This window comes from Zalophus californianus, chromosome 13 (assembly GCF_009762305.2).
Source record: "Zalophus californianus isolate mZalCal1 chromosome 13, mZalCal1.pri.v2, whole genome shotgun sequence".
Lineage (NCBI taxonomy): Eukaryota > Metazoa > Chordata > Mammalia > Carnivora > Otariidae > Zalophus > Zalophus californianus.
The window spans coordinates 30,189,193-30,207,950 of NC_045607.1; the positions used below are offsets into that span (position 1 = coordinate 30,189,193).

General features: G+C 40.7%; 1 protein-coding gene across 6 annotated transcripts in view; it reads left to right on the top strand.

The window, feature by feature from the left end:
- Positions 1-18,758, top strand: part of GRIN3A (glutamate ionotropic receptor NMDA type subunit 3A) — a 150,572-nt gene that overhangs the window by 51,994 nt on the left and 79,820 nt on the right. For all 6 annotated transcript variants that reach the window (XM_027616517.2, XM_027616515.2, XM_027616513.2 and 3 more), the window contains one exon: positions 9,256-10,303. In XM_027616517.2, coding sequence (XP_027472318.1) covers positions 9,256-10,303 — 1,048 coding nt within the window. The remainder of the gene's footprint in view (positions 1-9,255; positions 10,304-18,758) is intronic.

An 18,758-nucleotide genomic window follows, 5' to 3' on the forward strand; every position in this document is an offset into this window, starting at 1 on the left:
TCATGCCAAGAGCTGAGTCTGAAATTTTCACTAAGTCATGGAAGCCTCAAAAAGGAACATTGGAAAATAGGTATTCCCTCAGGACTCTGTTTTGATGAAAAGAGTTGGACTAAGAAAATTTTGATGAAATTTGCTTAGTCCAGCATCCAGCAAGTTTTAAACTGTGGAATTTTTCCAAATTAGGAGAGCTTCCAAGCTTTTATTTGCCAGAGAGGAAATTGTGCTCTTTGTTGACTTTTTTACTTTGTATGCATCTACTATAAAATTTGGAAATATGTCAGAAAGAGGTATGAAAGTACAGAGGGTAATCCTGCAGCTCTACTCTGAATTCCAGATCTATCTGTCAGGCCACTTCCATCTCCAGACCCTATAACCCTTCAGATGGATGAGTGACTGGTAAATACTGCATGATGTGCCAATGCCAGGGCTATGCTGCTGGAAGGGGTATCAGCACCTGGGTTAGTGCTGGAGCCAGATCCAGAGAGCAAGAATGAAGTAAGTTGGGGTATTCCACAAAGCAACCAGGAGCAGTCCGAGGGTTGGGCACAGACCACAGTTGGGGAGAAGAGTCAAGGTCCATACCAAAAAGCAAAGGGAAAGGGAAACAACTTAAGGTTATGGAACAGAGCTAACCACAATGTAAGAGAAAAACACAGAAAGAAAAAAGTGCCAAATTGTCACTTGTGGCACACAAAAGAGTGTTCTATCCATGTGTCTGATTTTTTGATGTGTACTATTCACACCGATAGTAACACAGCCCAAAAGATATATTAACACAATCGCATAGGCTACTGTTTTTCTCCTCTTGGGGAAAAAACCAAGAAGGACAGGAGCTGTCCTTCTGCTGTACAGTTCACTTGTAAGTAACTTGAGTTTTGCTGATGTTGGCAAAGCGTAGACTCAAAGGATTCATATGTTTGTACATATGTATATTTAACATGTTATTAAATTGCTCTTATCCCTTAACTGATAGAAATTTATTTTAAAAGATGAGCTTTGTAAGTTGATGTGATCAGTGATTAAAATATGTGGGGGGCCCTCTGCTCTAAGGGTTGACATTTAGCAATTTCTAATTCCTATTAAGTTCCTTATCATCAGAGAGGTTTCCCATTGAACTAATTTCTATTTTTGATACTATGCATTATTCAGGGTGAACAATTTGTAAATTGCAGATGCAAATACTTCCTGGCTGGCTGTTTTAGCCCTATTCTTCTGGCAAAGTGATGAAGAGCTCTTTAAGAGGTACATGTCTGATCTGAGCAGAAGACATGTGTTTAATTTCATTTATCCCACAGACATCCCTGAGCAGTAACTCTGGGCAGGCGCTGTGCTGTGCCTAAGATACAAAGATGGCTCGGTACTCTCTAGGTGCTTAGATGCACACTGAAGTCTCTTTCAGCTTGACAGCCTGCAGTGTTACAAAGCAGAGCAGTGGAAAGGGAGGGTTTGTTTATTCTTACCAGCCACTCTGTGGAAGAGACTGCTCTCGGAACGTGGAGAATGTCAAAATCCACACCCTCACAGATTTATAGCCCACAAAGTCAAAGATGGAGGTGATCATCTGCCAAATGCTTGCACTTTAGGATCACTACGAAGGATTAGAGAGGACAGTGAAGGCATCATTTCACATGGATCTCAAGAAATCATCTGTGTTTAATATTTAATTTGGAGAGCTGGCCCAATCACAGAGAACAAAATGGAAGAAAGCAATGTCCTCCGGCAGAATTGGACCATGGGTAAGCTCTGTGGCTGAGGTGACAAATTCATGTCGTCCGGCAGGGGTCTGCTGCAATGAAAGAGGCGGCAAAGTCAAAGCTGAACTAGTAACAGCTGGCCATACAGATAGGCAAAGGGTCTTTGGGGCCGTTTAAAAAAGAAAAGGGAGATGGTGTAAAAGACATGAAAAGAATAAAGGGAGGTAAATAGATGGATTTCAGAAGGAGTGGGAGAGGGCCTAGAGTGGCAGCAACAACAACAAAAACGTAAAAATTAACTAGGGATGGTCAAGAGCTGATTCAAGACCACACCTCCTTTTAACAGGACAGAGTATTGGTGATTCTGTTCTCCCAAGTCCACCGGCAGGAAAAGAGGGAAAGAGAGGAAGAAGAGAAAATTCAGAAAAATAAAATAAGAGAAAGAGCCTAAAGAAATAATGAGATAACCATGGATTGACCCTACATGTCAGAAACTGTGAGGAACCTGGAGGAAGGGGAAGTAATCCAGAGCCCGGGGAAGAGACACAAAATGAGGGTAATTTAGAGAACAAGGGGCACGAGGGAAAAAGTCTTGGAGAAGGAAGGAAAATCACACACTCATGGATTAAAATGCAAACATAAAATATAAATAGCTAATAATTGAGAACCTGGATATCTATACTGATTGTAAGAGATCAGAACTGGGTGTGAGTTCTCTAAAAGACGTAAGACTATCCAAAGACAGAATAGTTTGGGGCTCTCCAGTGAAAAAGAGCAGGAAAAAAACTGGATGAGTATGAGCTTGTCACAAATGTAAAAGTGTAGAACTTTGGAGGATGTGACTTTTGACCGGCAGATTCGTTACATGATTGTAGATAATGAATCATGTGAAGAAAAGATGGGATTTCTGAACATTAGTAGATCTCGTCCCAACTTCCCTCCCCTCCCCCCTCCCCTCCCAGGAAAAGGAGAATGGGAAGCTCTAAGGATATTCCTTTGTCTCATACTAAAAGGGCTTTATTGAGCTTCTGCTCTAGTCAGTAGCTCTAGAGCTAAATTAAAAGGGACCAAGAAATAAATATTTAGATTCACTGTATAGGAACAAGTCAACCTGACAGAATTAGGTGGTGCTGCTGCTGGGAGGGAAGTTGGAGAGAATGTCACTAACCATAATAGAGGCGAAGGCAAAAATTCAAAATTAAGTTCTCACAGTCTAAAAAATGTTATAGAGCTTTATGGAGGATGAAAAAAATCTCTCAGTCCTTGGGGGGAGAATATTAAATATGATGAGATGATCATGGGAAAAGAAATTCAGCTCATTTTTCAAGATACAAGAGAATGAGGATACAGATTCTTTTAATGATACAAAAGAAAGTTCCCAAAGGGGAAAATACATTTTATGGCTTTACAGAGCAAAATAGATATGCCCGTGTACAAATAAGATTAATGGAAGGCAACGGTAGGGGAAAAACAAAACAAAACAAAAAAACAAAGATAAGAGGGCAATTTAAAAAGAAATAAAAAACAAATGAGAGAAGTAGATATACCAAAGATAAGTTGAGTGAAAAAAGATCAAAGTAGAAATAAATATCTGACCTATAAACACCTGGGCACCGAAGAAGACATGGGAGGTTGATGATGTATTTAAGCAATGGTTTGGTTTCTACATGGTCAAAAGGGAGACTGGAAACAATGGGATTATTACAGAATTAGTTCATAGGCAAGAAAAGGTACAGATTTACAAAAAATATAAAAAACAATACTAGCAAAACTATATGCTGAATAAGAAGAAAAATCAGGGGGTAACAGATCTTGAAATTTGTTAAGAACATGGCAACATTATTTGTAGCGGGAGATTTTTATTTAACTTTAGTAAATTTTAGACGAAGTTTTTACAAAGTAAAAATAGTACACGAATAATGTAATTAGGTAAATTAAGATAAACACTGCAGTTAACATTCTCTTATTAAGGAATTATAGAAGTATTTGATACAGTTGATCACTGCCCCTCCTTGAAACATCTCTTTTGCTTGGCTTCTGGAACCCAACGCAGTCTGCTCTTCTCTTAGCTTCTGGTTAACTTCTCAGGTCCCTTTGCTAGTTCTTCTTCAGCGGCACCACCTTCGAGTGTTCGAGTGCCCCAGATTTACTCCTGGGTCTTCTCATCTCCAGTTAACTCATCTCGTGATCTCATTTGGTCTCCTTAAATACTGTGTCTTGGGGGATGGCTTCCAATTTCGTAGCTCCTGTTCGCACCTCATTCCTGAGCTCCACATGATCTCCAACTACCTACTTGACATCTGCCGTTGGATTTCTAGAAGTTACCTCCAACTTAACCTGGGCCAATTGAACTGGTAGTTCTCACCCACATCAAATCTGATTCTCCTACAGTTTTCTTTACCTCGGTGGCAATTCCATGCCTCCGCTTGCTCAGGGCAAAAACTTGGGTGTCATCCTTGTGTCTCCTTTTCCTAGCAACCATATCTGAGCCATCAGCAAATCCTATTATTCCCAGCTTCAAAGTATATCAAGATCCGACCTTCACTGCTACCATCTCAGGCTAAACCATCATCACCTTTTGTCTGAGTGTTGGAAACAGCCCCCTAACTGGTCTTTCTGCTGCTGCTCTTTTCTTCAGTTCATTCTCAACACAGCACTGTGGCGATCCTGTTAAAATGTAAGTCATGTCATATTGCTTCTCCTCTCAAAATCCACCTATGGCTTTCCACCTTATGCAGAGAAGAAACGAAGTCCTTACAATGACCCACAACATGCTATTTCCCCAACTCCCACTACCCATACATTTTCTCTGACTTTGTCTTAAACTCTTATGCCCCTCACTCCTATAGGTGTTCCTCAGGCAAAAGACACGACCCCACTTTAAGAAAGCTGGACTCGGTGCTCCCTCTACAGGGAATGTTCTATCTAGATCTCCTCCTTCTGGCTAGCTCCTTCCCTTTCTTCTGCTCTTTACGAAAATACCTCCTTCTTTGCTGGCCTCTCTAGTTTAAAATTTCACCCCACTGTTGCCAATCCAGACACATCTCATCTCCTTACTGTGCTCTATTTTTCCTCCTTTGCACTTAGCAGCTCTAATATCCCATACATAGTACCTATTTATCACATTTATTCTGTCTCCTTCAGTTGAATATAAGCTGCATAGATTGTCTGTTTTGTTCATTACTATAGCCCCTAACCCCTAGCCCCTAGCACAGTGCCTGGCACACAGTACTGTTGAATGAATCAATGATTGAATGGATGACGTGTTGTTTTTTTAACATCTTTGTTCATTTGTTTTAATGAATAAGAAAATTCTTTAATTAGCATGTCAAGTTTTGTGTGCAAATGTGGCTTCTAAAATATATCTTAAATGTATTAAACACTGATCTTGCTTATACTGTGAACTGTCTCAAAAACAGTTTTTATATAATTTGCAAAGTACACATTTTATCTTGGCTCCTATACAAATCGACACATATTCTTAATTAGCGAGATAACTGGGAGCTTTTACTAAAGTGATAAGTTACCTCAATGCAAATTAACTAATGAGCTTCATTCTTTTGAGCAGAGTGGTATCTTGGGAGGGTGCTGATAAAAAACATAGATACCTGACTGCTTTGTTAAACACTAGACAGGAAAGGCATGGTGCTAAACTAGGCTCTTACTCAGGGAGAGATCCAAGCCCTTATCACACATGACAAAGCTATTGTAATATTCTTCTAAGTGGTCTCCTGGCCACCATCTCTTCCTTCCTATGTACACAGAGTACCTGTTTCCAGATCAATATTACTAATGCAGACCTCTGCCTATATCGTTACTCTGCTCAGAAATCTTCATGACTCCCCTTTTCCCATTAAATAAAATCCAATCTCATAAAATGGACTTGCAAAGCCTGTACAGTCTCGTTGCGATCTGCTTTTCCTATATTATTTTCTCCTGTTTTTCTACCCTGCTCTGCAATCGGATTTTTGTGCTTCCTACCCCTTGTTATATTTTCCACCTCCTTACCTTTCCTCATAACATTCTTGAAGCTGGAAGGTTTATTTAGAATTCATTTCTAGGCTAGAGCTGTAGTGTGATCAACAGAGAGTGTAGTGATATTATTGGTCCCTGTGACCCAGGCTCTAAATTTCTATTAAAAGAATTTAAGATCGCTTTTCTCCTTTTTTATACCCACATTGCTCTATGGGCTTACACTGAGCTGATATTCAGCTAAATACTCCGGGACTTAATGTGACCTTCCGTCAAGCTGAGTTTCACACATCCTTAGTGTGGTTTGTGGACAAAATGCAGCCCTCTGCATTTGGTGCCTTAAAATGACTACTATTCTTTTTGAAGACTATCTATCTCCTGATGATGCCATCATTTCTCCGCTTACACAGCTATTACCTTAGCTCTTGCTACCTTAAGCCCCTTATGAAACAAGCAGAGAGAGAAGGAGGGAAGGAGTATTATTCTTCACATATGAAAGTGTGCTCAGCCCCCTCCTCCTTCCAAACCATTTTCCATATAGCTAACAGGGGAAAAACCTTTTTAAAATCAAATCTGATGGTCCTGTCCTTCCCCAGATAAAATCCCCTCAGTGCCTCCCCATTACGTTCATCATAACCTCAGACCTTTTGAAATTCATTTCCCACCTTTGTCTTCCATCTTATTTCTCACCACATATCACCCTGCGCTCCATCTCTGGCTTTGGCACACACGGCTCCCTGGGATGACAGTATCAGTCCCCAGCTTCTCTTCCCAGCTATTTTTTCGTATACACTCGACTCTGGCACCTTCTCTAAGCAGCTTCCCTGTCATGTCTGCAGTAGAATGTGCAGGAGCCCTTGGTCTCTGTCCCAGTGGCACCCAGATTTACCTCTATCATGACCCTCAAATTGCCTCTTTACTTTTCTTTCTTCGCATCGGAAGACTTTCATGTTCTTGAGAACAATGAGTGTGTCTTTCATCTCTGTAACTCTAAGGTTAAGAACGGTATTTGCAACAGTTTCTCCTGTCAATAAATTTATTCCTGATTTTTCGTTTTCTTGTTCATCCAAGAAGAATCCAGGCAGAATAAAAAGGACCATGATAGAAACTGATTAGAGCAAAAGTGACATTTCAACCATTTAATCAGTGGGCATTTAAACTTTGCTTTTGCATTGTCATCACGTTACAAAGAATACATAGTGAAGGGGACTATAACTAAAAGCTATCAATGAGATTTACTTTACCCTCTGTAAAACTGAAAATAAAATAGACCGAAATCATCTGTCATAAATGGGGATTCTCTGAGACCCAATTTCTTGGTGCCAGTTGCATAGTGAAACAGGCACTGGGTTTTCTGGTGTGGGAACATTGAAGATATTTAGATCCTGGTAGATTTGCATTTCTGTGACAAATGGATGCCTCAGACAACTGAGCATTGTCCTTCAGTCACCACCATCTTGGATGTTATTAAACATCAATAATGAATAAATTTTACTGGAATGAAGGAGTTACGTAGTCTCTCAAAGATTTCTGAGATGATTCGAGTATATATTTTTTCAGTGGTAGTCCTTCAACGGTCCATCCAGCTAGAAATCTATAATAAGTAAGTCCCAAATATTCTTAAAATAGTGAAGGGCTTCTCTTTCTACAACTCCGACTTTACTGATCATCAAATTGACCAAATGAAATTAACCTATGTACTACAAACCATTTTGTTCCCTAGGCTGTGTGTGTGTGTGTGTGTGTGTCTGTGTCTGTGTGTCTGTGTGTCTGTGTGTGTGTGTCTGTGTCTGTGTGTCTGTATCTATGAGAGAGAGAACACATTTAATTGTAGATTGCTCATTAGAAACACAGTTGTAGTCACTCTTCCTTTATAGTACCTAGGTAATTTATCAATTGATTAATCTGTATATTTTAATGATTTGGTTCCCTACTTCTCTAAAGAAGCATAAAACTATTTTAAAATCTAAGATAACTGAGACTTCGTTACTTGTTGCAAAATAAAATTCATTTTAAGTGGTAAAGAGCCCCACTGGCGAATGCTAACATGAATAATTACCATTACATGCAATCTACCAAAATGAGCAGTTTCATTACATTTAGTGATAGGAGCATCTTCAAATGTGATTTACATTTATATCTCTAATGAAAATTAGTACATTCTTAACACATTTTGATTTTTCTATGTCCCTTCTGTGGCAGTATAACTTCTTACTACTTGTATTTGCATTTGTAAATTACTGAGTAATGTTGGTGGCAGGCAATGGATGAATGTGTTTTGCTGAGAGTCTAGACTTGTATCACCTGATTCCTCAAAAAAACTTCTATATTACGTTCCACATTCCATTGTAATTCCTTTTAATTTAAAATGTGTCTTGAGTACCGTCTATGAGTTTCTCGTAATGCAATACTTGGCGTCTCCAACTAGAGAAGTTCTGTTAGAGATTAGGGAAAAGTGACCTGGGGACAGCCTTGATTGAAAAAATTTGAATGACATTGAATAATAGGTACCATATGTGAAACATCTGTTCTAGGTCAAAAGGTAGGGTATATACTTTATATGTATTATTTCCAGCCATTGTAATGGAGGCAGTATCATTTTTCCCCATTTTGCTGAAGACAAAACTAAGGACAATGCTAGAAGGTGGCTGGACCAAAATCCAAACAGAGGTGTGTCTGATGTCAAAGTCTAGGCTTTTCTTCGGGCACAGGCCATAATTAAGAGTAAGAAAGTACCACAAGTTTATATGTTACTTCTTATTGCCTTATCTTCCCAAACACTGACCAAGCATTTTCCTGCCTTACCCATATCAGAACATATATTTGAGAGTGCCAGGTTCCCTAGGTTAGGAATCAGTATATCATTCAGTTGGTAATTTTCCTTTCTTTGACTTGGGCAGAGAAACTCTCTCCAGAGCCAGAGCCAATTGTTTTTCTCGAATGACTTAGAGGGAGGGTAGCCTGAGGTTATCCTGAGATCTGCAAGTCTATTTCTCATCTTTTTCTTTGTTCCGTGGATGATATCCAGGAGGCCACTTTGACTGGCCTTATGGGGAGAGATGTGTTGATTGTTGCCACTGTGAAAAGAGAAACATTGAAAGTAAGGTTAGGCTATTTTCTGGAATTATGAATGCAGTTTTTAAGCAATTATAAAAGGATAAGCATACTCACTAAAACTTGCACCAAAAACGGTATTTATTGAGCTGATTTCGTTGCAATTGAATAGAGTGAACAGTAGAAATGAAACATGTTAAAGATGCTGAGAACCTCCATAGCTTGGAAAGTTGTGGGAATATATAATTAACAGTTTACAACAGGAAACAACACATCCCTTAACTAGGAATAAAGAGATTTGGAGTAAGAGTCACGCACCTAGCCCAGATGTTAGACCTGAGGATAAGATCTCATTTGCTCAATGAAATAAGACTCTTCTCTTAGGAAGAGTCCAGCTTATTAATTCTGGAGGAAATTATAGGCAGTGCCTTTAAAAAAATTTAGAGTTTCTTTTTATTAAGGCAGAGATGAGCCTCCTTCCTGTCTTTGGCCTCACCTCTTTTCCTTACTTTTTGCCTTTGCTCCTCTTTGCCAGGTTTCTAGCCAACACCACCTTCAGAGGCCTCAGTGGTTCCATCAAAGTAAAAGGTTCCACTATCATCAGCTCAGAAAACAACTTTTTCATCTGGAATCTGCAACATGACCCCATGGGAAAGCCAATGTGGACCCGTTTGGGCAGATGGCAAGGGGGCAAGATTGTCATGGACTATGGAATATGGCCAGAGCAGACCCAGAGGCACAAAACCCACTTCCAATACCCGAGTAAACTACACTTGAGAGTGGTTACCCTGATTGAGCATCCATTTGTCTTCACACGGGAGGTAGATGATGAAGGCTTGTGCCCTGCTGGCCAACTCTGTCTAAACCCCATGACTAATGACTCCTCCATGTTGGACAGCCTTTTTAACAGCCTCCATAGCAGTAATGATACAGTGCCCATCAAATTCAAGAAGTGCTGCTATGGATATTGCATTGATCTGCTGGAAAAGCTAGCGGAAGACATGAACTTTGACTTTGACCTCTATATTGTTGGGGATGGCAAGTATGGAGCCTGGAAAAATGGGCACTGGACTGGGCTGGTGGGTGATCTCCTGAGTGGGTCAGCCCACCTGGCAGTCACTTCCTTCAGCATCAATACTGCACGAAGCCAAGTGATAGATTTCACCAGTCCTTTCTTTTCCACCAGCTTGGGCATCTTAGTGAGGACCCGAGACACAGCAGCTCCCATTGGAGCCTTCATGTGGCCACTCCATTGGACAATGTGGCTGGGGATTTTTGTGGCTCTGCACATCACTGCCATCTTCCTCACTCTGTATGAATGGAAGAGCCCCTTTGGTATGACTCCCAAGGGACGGAATAGAAGTAAAGTCTTCTCCTTTTCTTCAGCCTTGAATGTCTGTTATGCCCTCTTGTTTGGTAGAACAGCAGCCATCAAACCCCCAAAATGCTGGACTGGCAGGTTTCTAATGAACCTTTGGGCCATTTTCTGTATGTTTTGCCTTTCTACATACACAGCGAACTTGGCTGCTGTCATGGTAGGTGAGAAGATCTATGAAGAGCTTTCTGGAATACATGATCCTAAGGTAATGCTTCTTTTTACTCTTGTCCATCATAACTTCATATATTGTGTCTTACACTGTAGTATGTTGATGTTCTTTCATCTAACAGAATATTCTCTCAGCCATCTCTAGAGACCAAGAGCTAAATTAAATATTTTGTTTTGTTGAATGAAACAAAAAGAATGAGGGGTTTTAAGGGGGTGTTTGTTCTAGAGAAAGTCTTTCTGCTGGAAATACCTATTAGTAAGTTTTTTTTGTGTTATTTATGCATCTGACAGAATGGCCATCAAGGAATAGACTCACAGAGTATTTTCACGCAAAGCAGACTTCAAAAACTGATTAATTACTTCTCTTGGGAATTAATGGAAATAAATAGTAGGATCCACATTTATTTATTTATTTTTTAAAGATTTTATTTATTTATTTGAGAGAGAGAGAATGAGAGATAGAGAGCACGAGAGGGAAGAGGGTCAGAGGGAGAAGCAGACTCCCCGCTGAGAAGGGAGCCCGATGTGGGACTCGATCCGGGGAACTCCAGGATGATGACCTGAGCCGAAGGCAGTTGCTTAACTAACTAAGCCACCCAGGCGCCTTAGGATCCACATTTAAATTGCAAGGAATCTTTTTTTTTTTTTTTTTTGCCATTAAAAAATAGTAAAATGGATACCTGGGTGGCCCATTCGGTTAAGCAACTACCTTCGGCTCGGGTCATGATCCCAGGGTCCTGGGATCGAGCCCCACATTGGGCTCCCTGCTCAGCAGGGGGCCTGCTTCTCCCTCTCCCAATCCCCCTGCTTGTGTTCCCTCTCTCACTGTGTCTCTCTGTCAAATAAATAAAAAAAATAGTAAAATGGAAAGAACTAACATTTTATCATAAACACCCAAAGTCAGATGCTAGAGAGCTCAATGGGTATAGAACAAGGAGTACTGAACAAACTAAGATGGCAAGATTAGCTAAAAACTGGGTGTCTTTATACAGTAAGGAAAGCCATACAGCTGGCCACCTTGGCTGGATGGTACGGTGCCAGCAGTCACAGGACATTTCAAAGAAAGGATATCTATTCTAGTCTGCCTTTGATATCCTGGGTATCTGACCCTAAGGGGAGAAGGGAGGAGTTGGATGGAGTTCAGGTATACAGGTAAAACAGTGGTGATACTCAAGTAAGGAGAGCCATATCTGTGTTCTGTCTGGATTAAAACAGGACCCCTTTCAGTGACTAGTCCAACCTAGGTGGAGTAGTAAGGAGGTGGTGGTTGAGGCTCAAGGAAATTGGAAGAAGGCCCAAGGGCGTACTACAGTCCTGATGGGAAACAGAATTCAGATCCAGAGCAGAAGCATGTTCCAATGCATACGACCCATCTAGGAGAGACAGCGTAAGTTGCAATTCAGTGGGCATACCTGCGACACGCTGTGTTTAAAGCAACTTGAGCTCAGCTGAGCATTTCAAATTGGGAAACACTCATCATGCCTTTTCAAATACCTCTTTTCACACCAAGTCTCAAGGTATTAAAACTTTACTATAAATTTCTATTGAACATTTAAAATTAATTTCATAGAGCATCAACATATAGGACATTTGCAACTATCTTTATCAAATGATGAAGTGGCCCAGAGGGCTGGCTGCAGCTTTAGAGACTTCTCATAAATGGTTTGGATTAAGATATAAGGTCTGTTCTGCAAACAAACGAACATGAGAAACTTGGCCCATAACTGCAACCCTCTTGGTAAGTGACATGAACCTCATGAAAATGTTCAACAAACAGTGGCTTACTGATTACGCAAGGATTGCATTGTCTTCTAATGAACACTCAGGGCTTCAGGTTATGAGCTGGAATCCAGTGAACACCAATAAGTCTGTAGCATAAATAGATGTGTCACCCTAAGGAGAGATTTTTGTGATGCTTCTGCAGTGGTATTAGCAGCTGCTGTTTATTCTTTGTCCGAGTTGGCCTGTAGATCTCCCAAAGTTTCACTGTCTTGTTAGAGGCTTACCCAGATTTTTATATGAATCTTGCTAATATAATGCTTAAATTAGAAACTCAAGGTGGGGGGCACCTGGGTGGCTCAGTCGTTAAGTGTCTGCCTTCGGCTCAGGTCATGATCCCAGGGTCCTGGGATCGAGCCCTGCATCAGGCTCCCTGCTCCACAGGAAGCCTGTTTCTCCCTCTCCCACTCCCCCTGCTTGTGTTCCTCCTCTCGCTGTATCTCTCTCTGTCAAATAAATAAATAAAATCTTTAAAAAAAAACCCAAGGTGGAAACCATTCAATCCAGTCTAGTACAAAAAACAATCTAATATATGCCTATTTTGAAGATTCCAGACCATTATCTAATGTAAAAAGGTGAACGCAATACTGACTCGAGTTTCATCAATCAAAACCGAAGATTGTCAAAATTAAGTCATGGATGCTATGTGTGAGAAACTTGTAGCAATGATTATTTTAGGGGATTAAATAGAAAATCATAAAGATAAACTGTACATAGCAGTAAAAGTTTCTTTAAGCAAAAAGAGACAATCATTCAATCCCCAACTCCACCAGAATAAAAAGTGAAGTTTTGGGGCACCTGGGTGGCTCAGTCAGTTAAAAGTCTGCCTTCAGCTCAGGTCATAATTCCAGGGTCCTGGGATTGAGCTCCACATCGAGCTCCCTGCTCAGCTGGGAGCTTGCTTCTCCCTCTCCCTCTGCCCGCCTCTTTTCCTATGTGTGCTCTCTCTCTCTCTCTCTCTCTCTCTCTCTGTCAAATAAATAAATAAAATCTTTACAAAAATAAATAAACAAAAGGTGAAGTTTTTATAGATCTAACCCCACCCACAAGACAAAATGAACAGAACTAGACAAAGTCAACTTTGTGTTACAGCTAGTAAGTTCTTAATGAAGTGGGACAAGTATCTAAAATACTTTCAATTTGGGGCACCTGGGTGGCTCAGTCGGTTAAGCGTCTACCTTCAGCTCATGTCATGATCCCAGGGTCCTGGGATCGAGCCCCGTGTTGGGCTCCCAGCTCAGCGGGGGAGGAGAAGCCTGCTTCTCCCTCTCCCTCTACCACTCCTCCCCTGCTTGTGCTCACTTGCTGTCTCTCTCTCAAATAAATAAATAAATAAAATCTTTTTAAATTTTTTAAGAAATAAAGTACTTTCAATTTGAGATAATAAACTAATTTCCACTAAGGTTCCCCCTCAAAATGTATATTTCTCCTCCTGTGTTGTTTCTATGGTAAAGTCTCTCACTTATGGGTTTTTATCATATAAAGATACCCAGATCATTTGACTAAGCAATACTTGACATCTGGACTTTGGACAAATACTGTTGGTGACAGAAGTGTTCCATTTTCATCCAGATATGTGGTATTATGCAAATGACAGTGTCTTCACCCTACCACAGAGAGATATGATTAAAATAATTTTCCTACCCTTTCAGTCACTCAGCATTCATCCTTAAGTGTATTGCAGTTACTTACATGAGTGCTTTTCGGTCCTACCAATGCTAAACTCTTTAGGACACTGTCTCTTTTTTCTCACACTAAACGACGTAGAGAAATTCAGAGGTAAATAATTCCGGGAGAGGAGAAAACAACTTAGGAACTTGTAAACATGCTGAAGTTTAGAAACAGGAAATAGTGTCAAAGTTCAAGGACAGGGCAGTCTCCTTCCACTTAGTACATCGAGGGAAGGCTTAATTAACAACATAAAAAGGCGTGCTTATTCTTGAAGAACACTTGGAAACTGGACACGTGTCAAGGGGCGAATGGTCATTCCAAGCAAAGGGACAGAATGAGCTGCTTTGTGGTGGAAAGTGGAAGGCACAGTTAGCATATCTTGAGGAGTTTGGTTTAGCCATAGCATATGTTGCATGAAAGGAGGGAGGTGGGATCCATGTCTAAAAATTAAGTTTAGGGCGCCTGGGTGGCTCAGTTGGTTAAGCGACTGCCTTCGGCTCAGGTCATGATCCTGGAGTCCCGGGATCGAGTCCCGCATCGGGCTCCCTGCTCAGCAGGGAGTCTGCTTCTCCCTCTGACCCTCTTCCCTCTCGTGCTCTCTGTCTCTCATTCTCTCTCTCAAATAAATAAAATCTTCAAAAAAAATAAAAAATAAAAAAAATAAAAAAATAAAAATTAAGTTTAGTTGACATAACAGAAGATCTTTGACATCAAGCTAAGACTAGTGAACTTCATCTGACAATAGAGATGCACTGACATTCTTGAACAATGGAATGGCAGAGTATCCATTTAGAATGGTTGCTGTGGTAGCAGCACATAAACCAGATTAGAAGAGAAAGACCGTGAACAGAAGTTGTAGCTCTAGTCCCTGACAAAAAGAAAACAGATGCAAGAAATCAGGGGGTGACTTGGCGATGAACTGAGTGTGAAAGGCAGCAAAGAATCACCTTCCAAGTCACAGGCCTCGGTGTCTGAGATGCTGGTACCATTCAAGGGAGTGGAGAAGGCAGTTTATGGACTAGAAAATACGGTGATCAGTTCAGTTCCACATGTGGCATTTTAAAATCTGTTTTGGTCATCCAGGGGAGATCCAGTAGGCATTTGGAAGCCAGAGTTCAGGAATGAGTGAAGCATGGGAATCCTGGCCAGAGAGGTGATCTTGTGTATTAAAGCTCTCGGAGAGTATGAGATCCCCAAGGGAGAAGGTGGTAGGGAGAAAAATTGCTGTCTGAAAGAAAGCAGCAGACATGAAGAAGTCCCATGGTGTTGGAGAACAGAATTTGTGGAGAGACGAGATGGAGAATTAAGGAGATAAAGGTGCCCTGTAACAAAGTCACACAGAGGGCGCCTGGGTGGCTCAGATGGTTAAGCGTCTGCCTTCAGCTCAGGTCATGATCCCAGGGTCCTGGGATCGAGTCCCGCGTCCGGCTCCTTGCTCCTTGGGAGCCTGCTTCTCCCTCTGCCTCTCTCTCTCTCTCTCTCTCTCTGTCTTTCATGAATAAATAAATAAAATCTTTAAAAAAAAAAACAAAGTCTCACAGACCCTTGAGTGCCCCTCTCTCTAGAGCTTGGATTTTTACTTTTTTGAGGTGAAGATTGATATTATCCTATCTGCTGTGCCTAGCTTCTTGTCAGCGGTTATCAGAGGACAAAGGCTGATCAGGGCCCAGGCCAAACTGAGAATTGTTAGTGCGTGCGTGTGCCTGTTTGTGTGTGTGTGTGTGTGTTTTATGTCTGGTGAAGCTGGGCCTATATGGTTTGCTTTTTCCTAGTATTTTTCCAAACTCCATTCAAATTCGCTTGATGGCATTTTAGTTCAAGTAAGTGAAAACGTATCATTTATGTAGAAGTCACAGATCTCTGTAGTTTTCTTGGGACATTTGTTTGTCTGCTGTAAGGTGAAAATCCCCTCAATCTGAATGAAAGGTGACATGATGGCATATTGGTCACACTCTGAAGATACTTCTACCCCGGACTCACGATCTAATTTCTTTTCATCTCCTTCCGTGCTCCTCACTTGCTAGATATTAGGACCGCCCCCAGGATACCATGCTGCCATTCTCATCCCAGTTCCAGTCCTCAGAGCTCAGTTAATTCATCTCAGGCAAATTTCCCTGTGCCTCCACATTAATGCCTTCTCTAACTCTTCTTTAGTTACCTTGGGATAATCTCCCTGTACCTCCCTGTTATGATTGTGTGCCTGAAAACTTTGAGAATCACACCTCTCAGACTTTTCTAGAAGCACCTTTTGAAGAAACGTAGCTTTTAGAGGCCTGCTAAGCCCCCAGATCTGAGAAAGGGACTCCCCAAAGTTCCATCTCCTCTTCCCTTAAAACTACTTTTCTGTTGCATATAGTATTTTAAATTGTAATAATAGTGGGGTTTTCTGGGAAATGTTTTATATTTCTAGCTGAAAATTTGAGCTACAGCTTTTTTTTTTTAATATCAGTCTTGGAATCCAAACACGACCTATAAAATATTCCTATGGGAAAATGTGTTTGGATGAAAACCTATCGACTTAAAAAGTGAGATTTGTGATCTGTATTTATACACAACCCATCAGTAAATTGAGTCTTGGCCACATAAGTATTTGTAACCATGATATCAGATAACTTAGAGTGAATGTAATAGCACCGTATTTCTTCTTGATCATAATTGTTTAGCATGCTGGCTATACATTTATCACAATTAATAAAACTGTTAAGAGCATGAGTATTTTATCACCATTTCAGAGTTGAGATTCACTGGCTTCAACCAACCACTTTGAATCAAATAAAATGAAAAGCAAAATACTGTGCAGGGCAGACCAGTTTATGATTCACTACATGTTGCAGGAGCCAAGGCAGGTTGGAATACTTCTCTCTTTTACTGACGGGGGTCAGAGGGAAGAAATCATCTTGTTGCTGGCTGCTCCTGTAGCTAACCCCAAGGAAGAGGGCCTGGACTGCTGTGCAAATGAAATTCAAGAGATGGTTCTTTCCTCACTTAACTATTTTTGCCAGAATAGTTTATTTTACACTAACAGTAATATATGTAGTTTCTCCCAGTCTCCCACCACCTCTTCTGGGAAGTAAGCTCCATGCTTCAAAGTGGGTGGGCTCTTGAAGCATGAGACCATGAAAGCAAGAATTTATGAGTGATATATTTAAGAGAGCTTATGTGGGTATTTCTCCGACATAAAACTAGCACTATTCATTATAGGCAATGCAGAAAATAGGGTAAAGTAGACAAATGGAAGCAAGCACTCATTGCCTCATCATCCAAAACCATTTCCTCGTAGCATTTTGGGATGATTGACAGGTGGATAGAAACCGCCATATTATTTTTATCCAGCAAAGTCTTCCTCTAGGTGTGTGATCTAAGGTGTAGACCTAGGCATTCTTAGAACCTCCCAGCCACTGACATTCGATTTGCAGAGATACAAGACAAGATGAGAACATCCCTTTATAAAGCACAAAGTACACTAAGAAATAAAGCTCCACCTCTTCTCATTGAGTTGAACTAGCCCAGCTGAAAGGATACATGAGCATTCGAAATGAGCTACTTGCTGATTTTAATGGACCTTCTAGTTCTTTTCTAGCTTCTCACATAAAATGCCCCTTTAGCTCTGTGTGTCTAATACAAAAAAAAATCAGCTCCTTAGAGGGAATATGAGGCTAGTGTCATTTTTGTACAGGCAAATGATGGTGCTGCTTTAGAAAAACAATCCTGGTGAACATTCAAGTAAATATTAAAAATTAAATAGACCTGCTGTGAAGGCAAGAGCAAACTTTAACCAGAAATCTTGAAGTAAAGGACACTCTCATAGCTCTAGTAGGAAATGATAAGCATTTCCCCAAATAATAAAAACCACCTTTATTGATCTTCATATAACAGCATGTGGCTGCCCAATGAAATATATGAATTCATGCAATAAAGGCTGGCTTCAACAAAGGAGGGGTGCCAGAACTCCAAGGCAGATGAGACGGAACATGGAGTTGGAGGCGAGGTTAATTCATCCAGTAACAGTAGCTTCTGTTCTGGGCACCATGCTCGGTGGCTGAGAGTTTAGCAGTGAGAAAACTGACACCGCCCGTGTAACATGGAGTTTAGTGGGAAAGAAAGACACTCACCAAGGGAGCACATAAATCAGCTAATGATTTAAACCATGGTAAGTTCCTGTAGAAGAAAATACACGAGAATCTGAGAGCCTCACAGGAGACCCGATCCACTGGAGAATCAGAGAAGGCCCCCAGCCTGGCTGAGATCTGAAGAATGTAAGTGAGCTAAAAAGGAGTCTCAGGAGGTGTTAGGAAAAGAGCCTGTGCAGAAGCCCCAAGACCAGAGAGAGAGAACTGCAGTTGTGGCCACTCCATCATGAGCTACGAGAGACTGGAAAGCCAGACAGAGGGGGACAAGAGGTGGACAAGTAATAAGGTAAAGGACAGACATTTTAGAGAGAAAATTTCTCAAAAGAAGAAAAAAATCTGAGAAATGCTATAGTCTAAGAAGAGCCGCCCTTCCCACAGTCTCCATGTACTTCCAGCTAGAAAACTTAATAGGAGGCACATCCCATTCTCTCTGGCAGCAAAAACTCTAATAGATCAGGGAAGTGTTCTCCATGAGGATTGCATTAAAACACTTTCTAATGTACAAATTAAAATGATTTGGGTAGAAAATTGAGTGTGTTGATGGTTCTGTGTATCTTGCACATACTAAAAACTATTAGAGTTATACACTCCAAATGGGTGAATTGTCTGGTATGTGAATTATAGCTCAGTAAGACTGTTTTAATCAATTATAAACAAAGAAGCAAACTGCCATATTACTGAATTGGAAGACTGAATTTTTAAAGATGGTAAATTTCCCCTTGATTAGTTAATAGGTGTGAAACATTTCCAAAGAAAATACCAAAGGACTTTTTTGTTGACTTGGGTGATTGTTGCTGAATCTTCTAAAAATATATATATAAAATTTAATCTTAAAAAAGAAGATTCAAGGGTGGGCGCCTGGGTGGCTCAGTTGGTTAAGCGACTGCCTTCGGCTCAGGTCATGATCCTGGA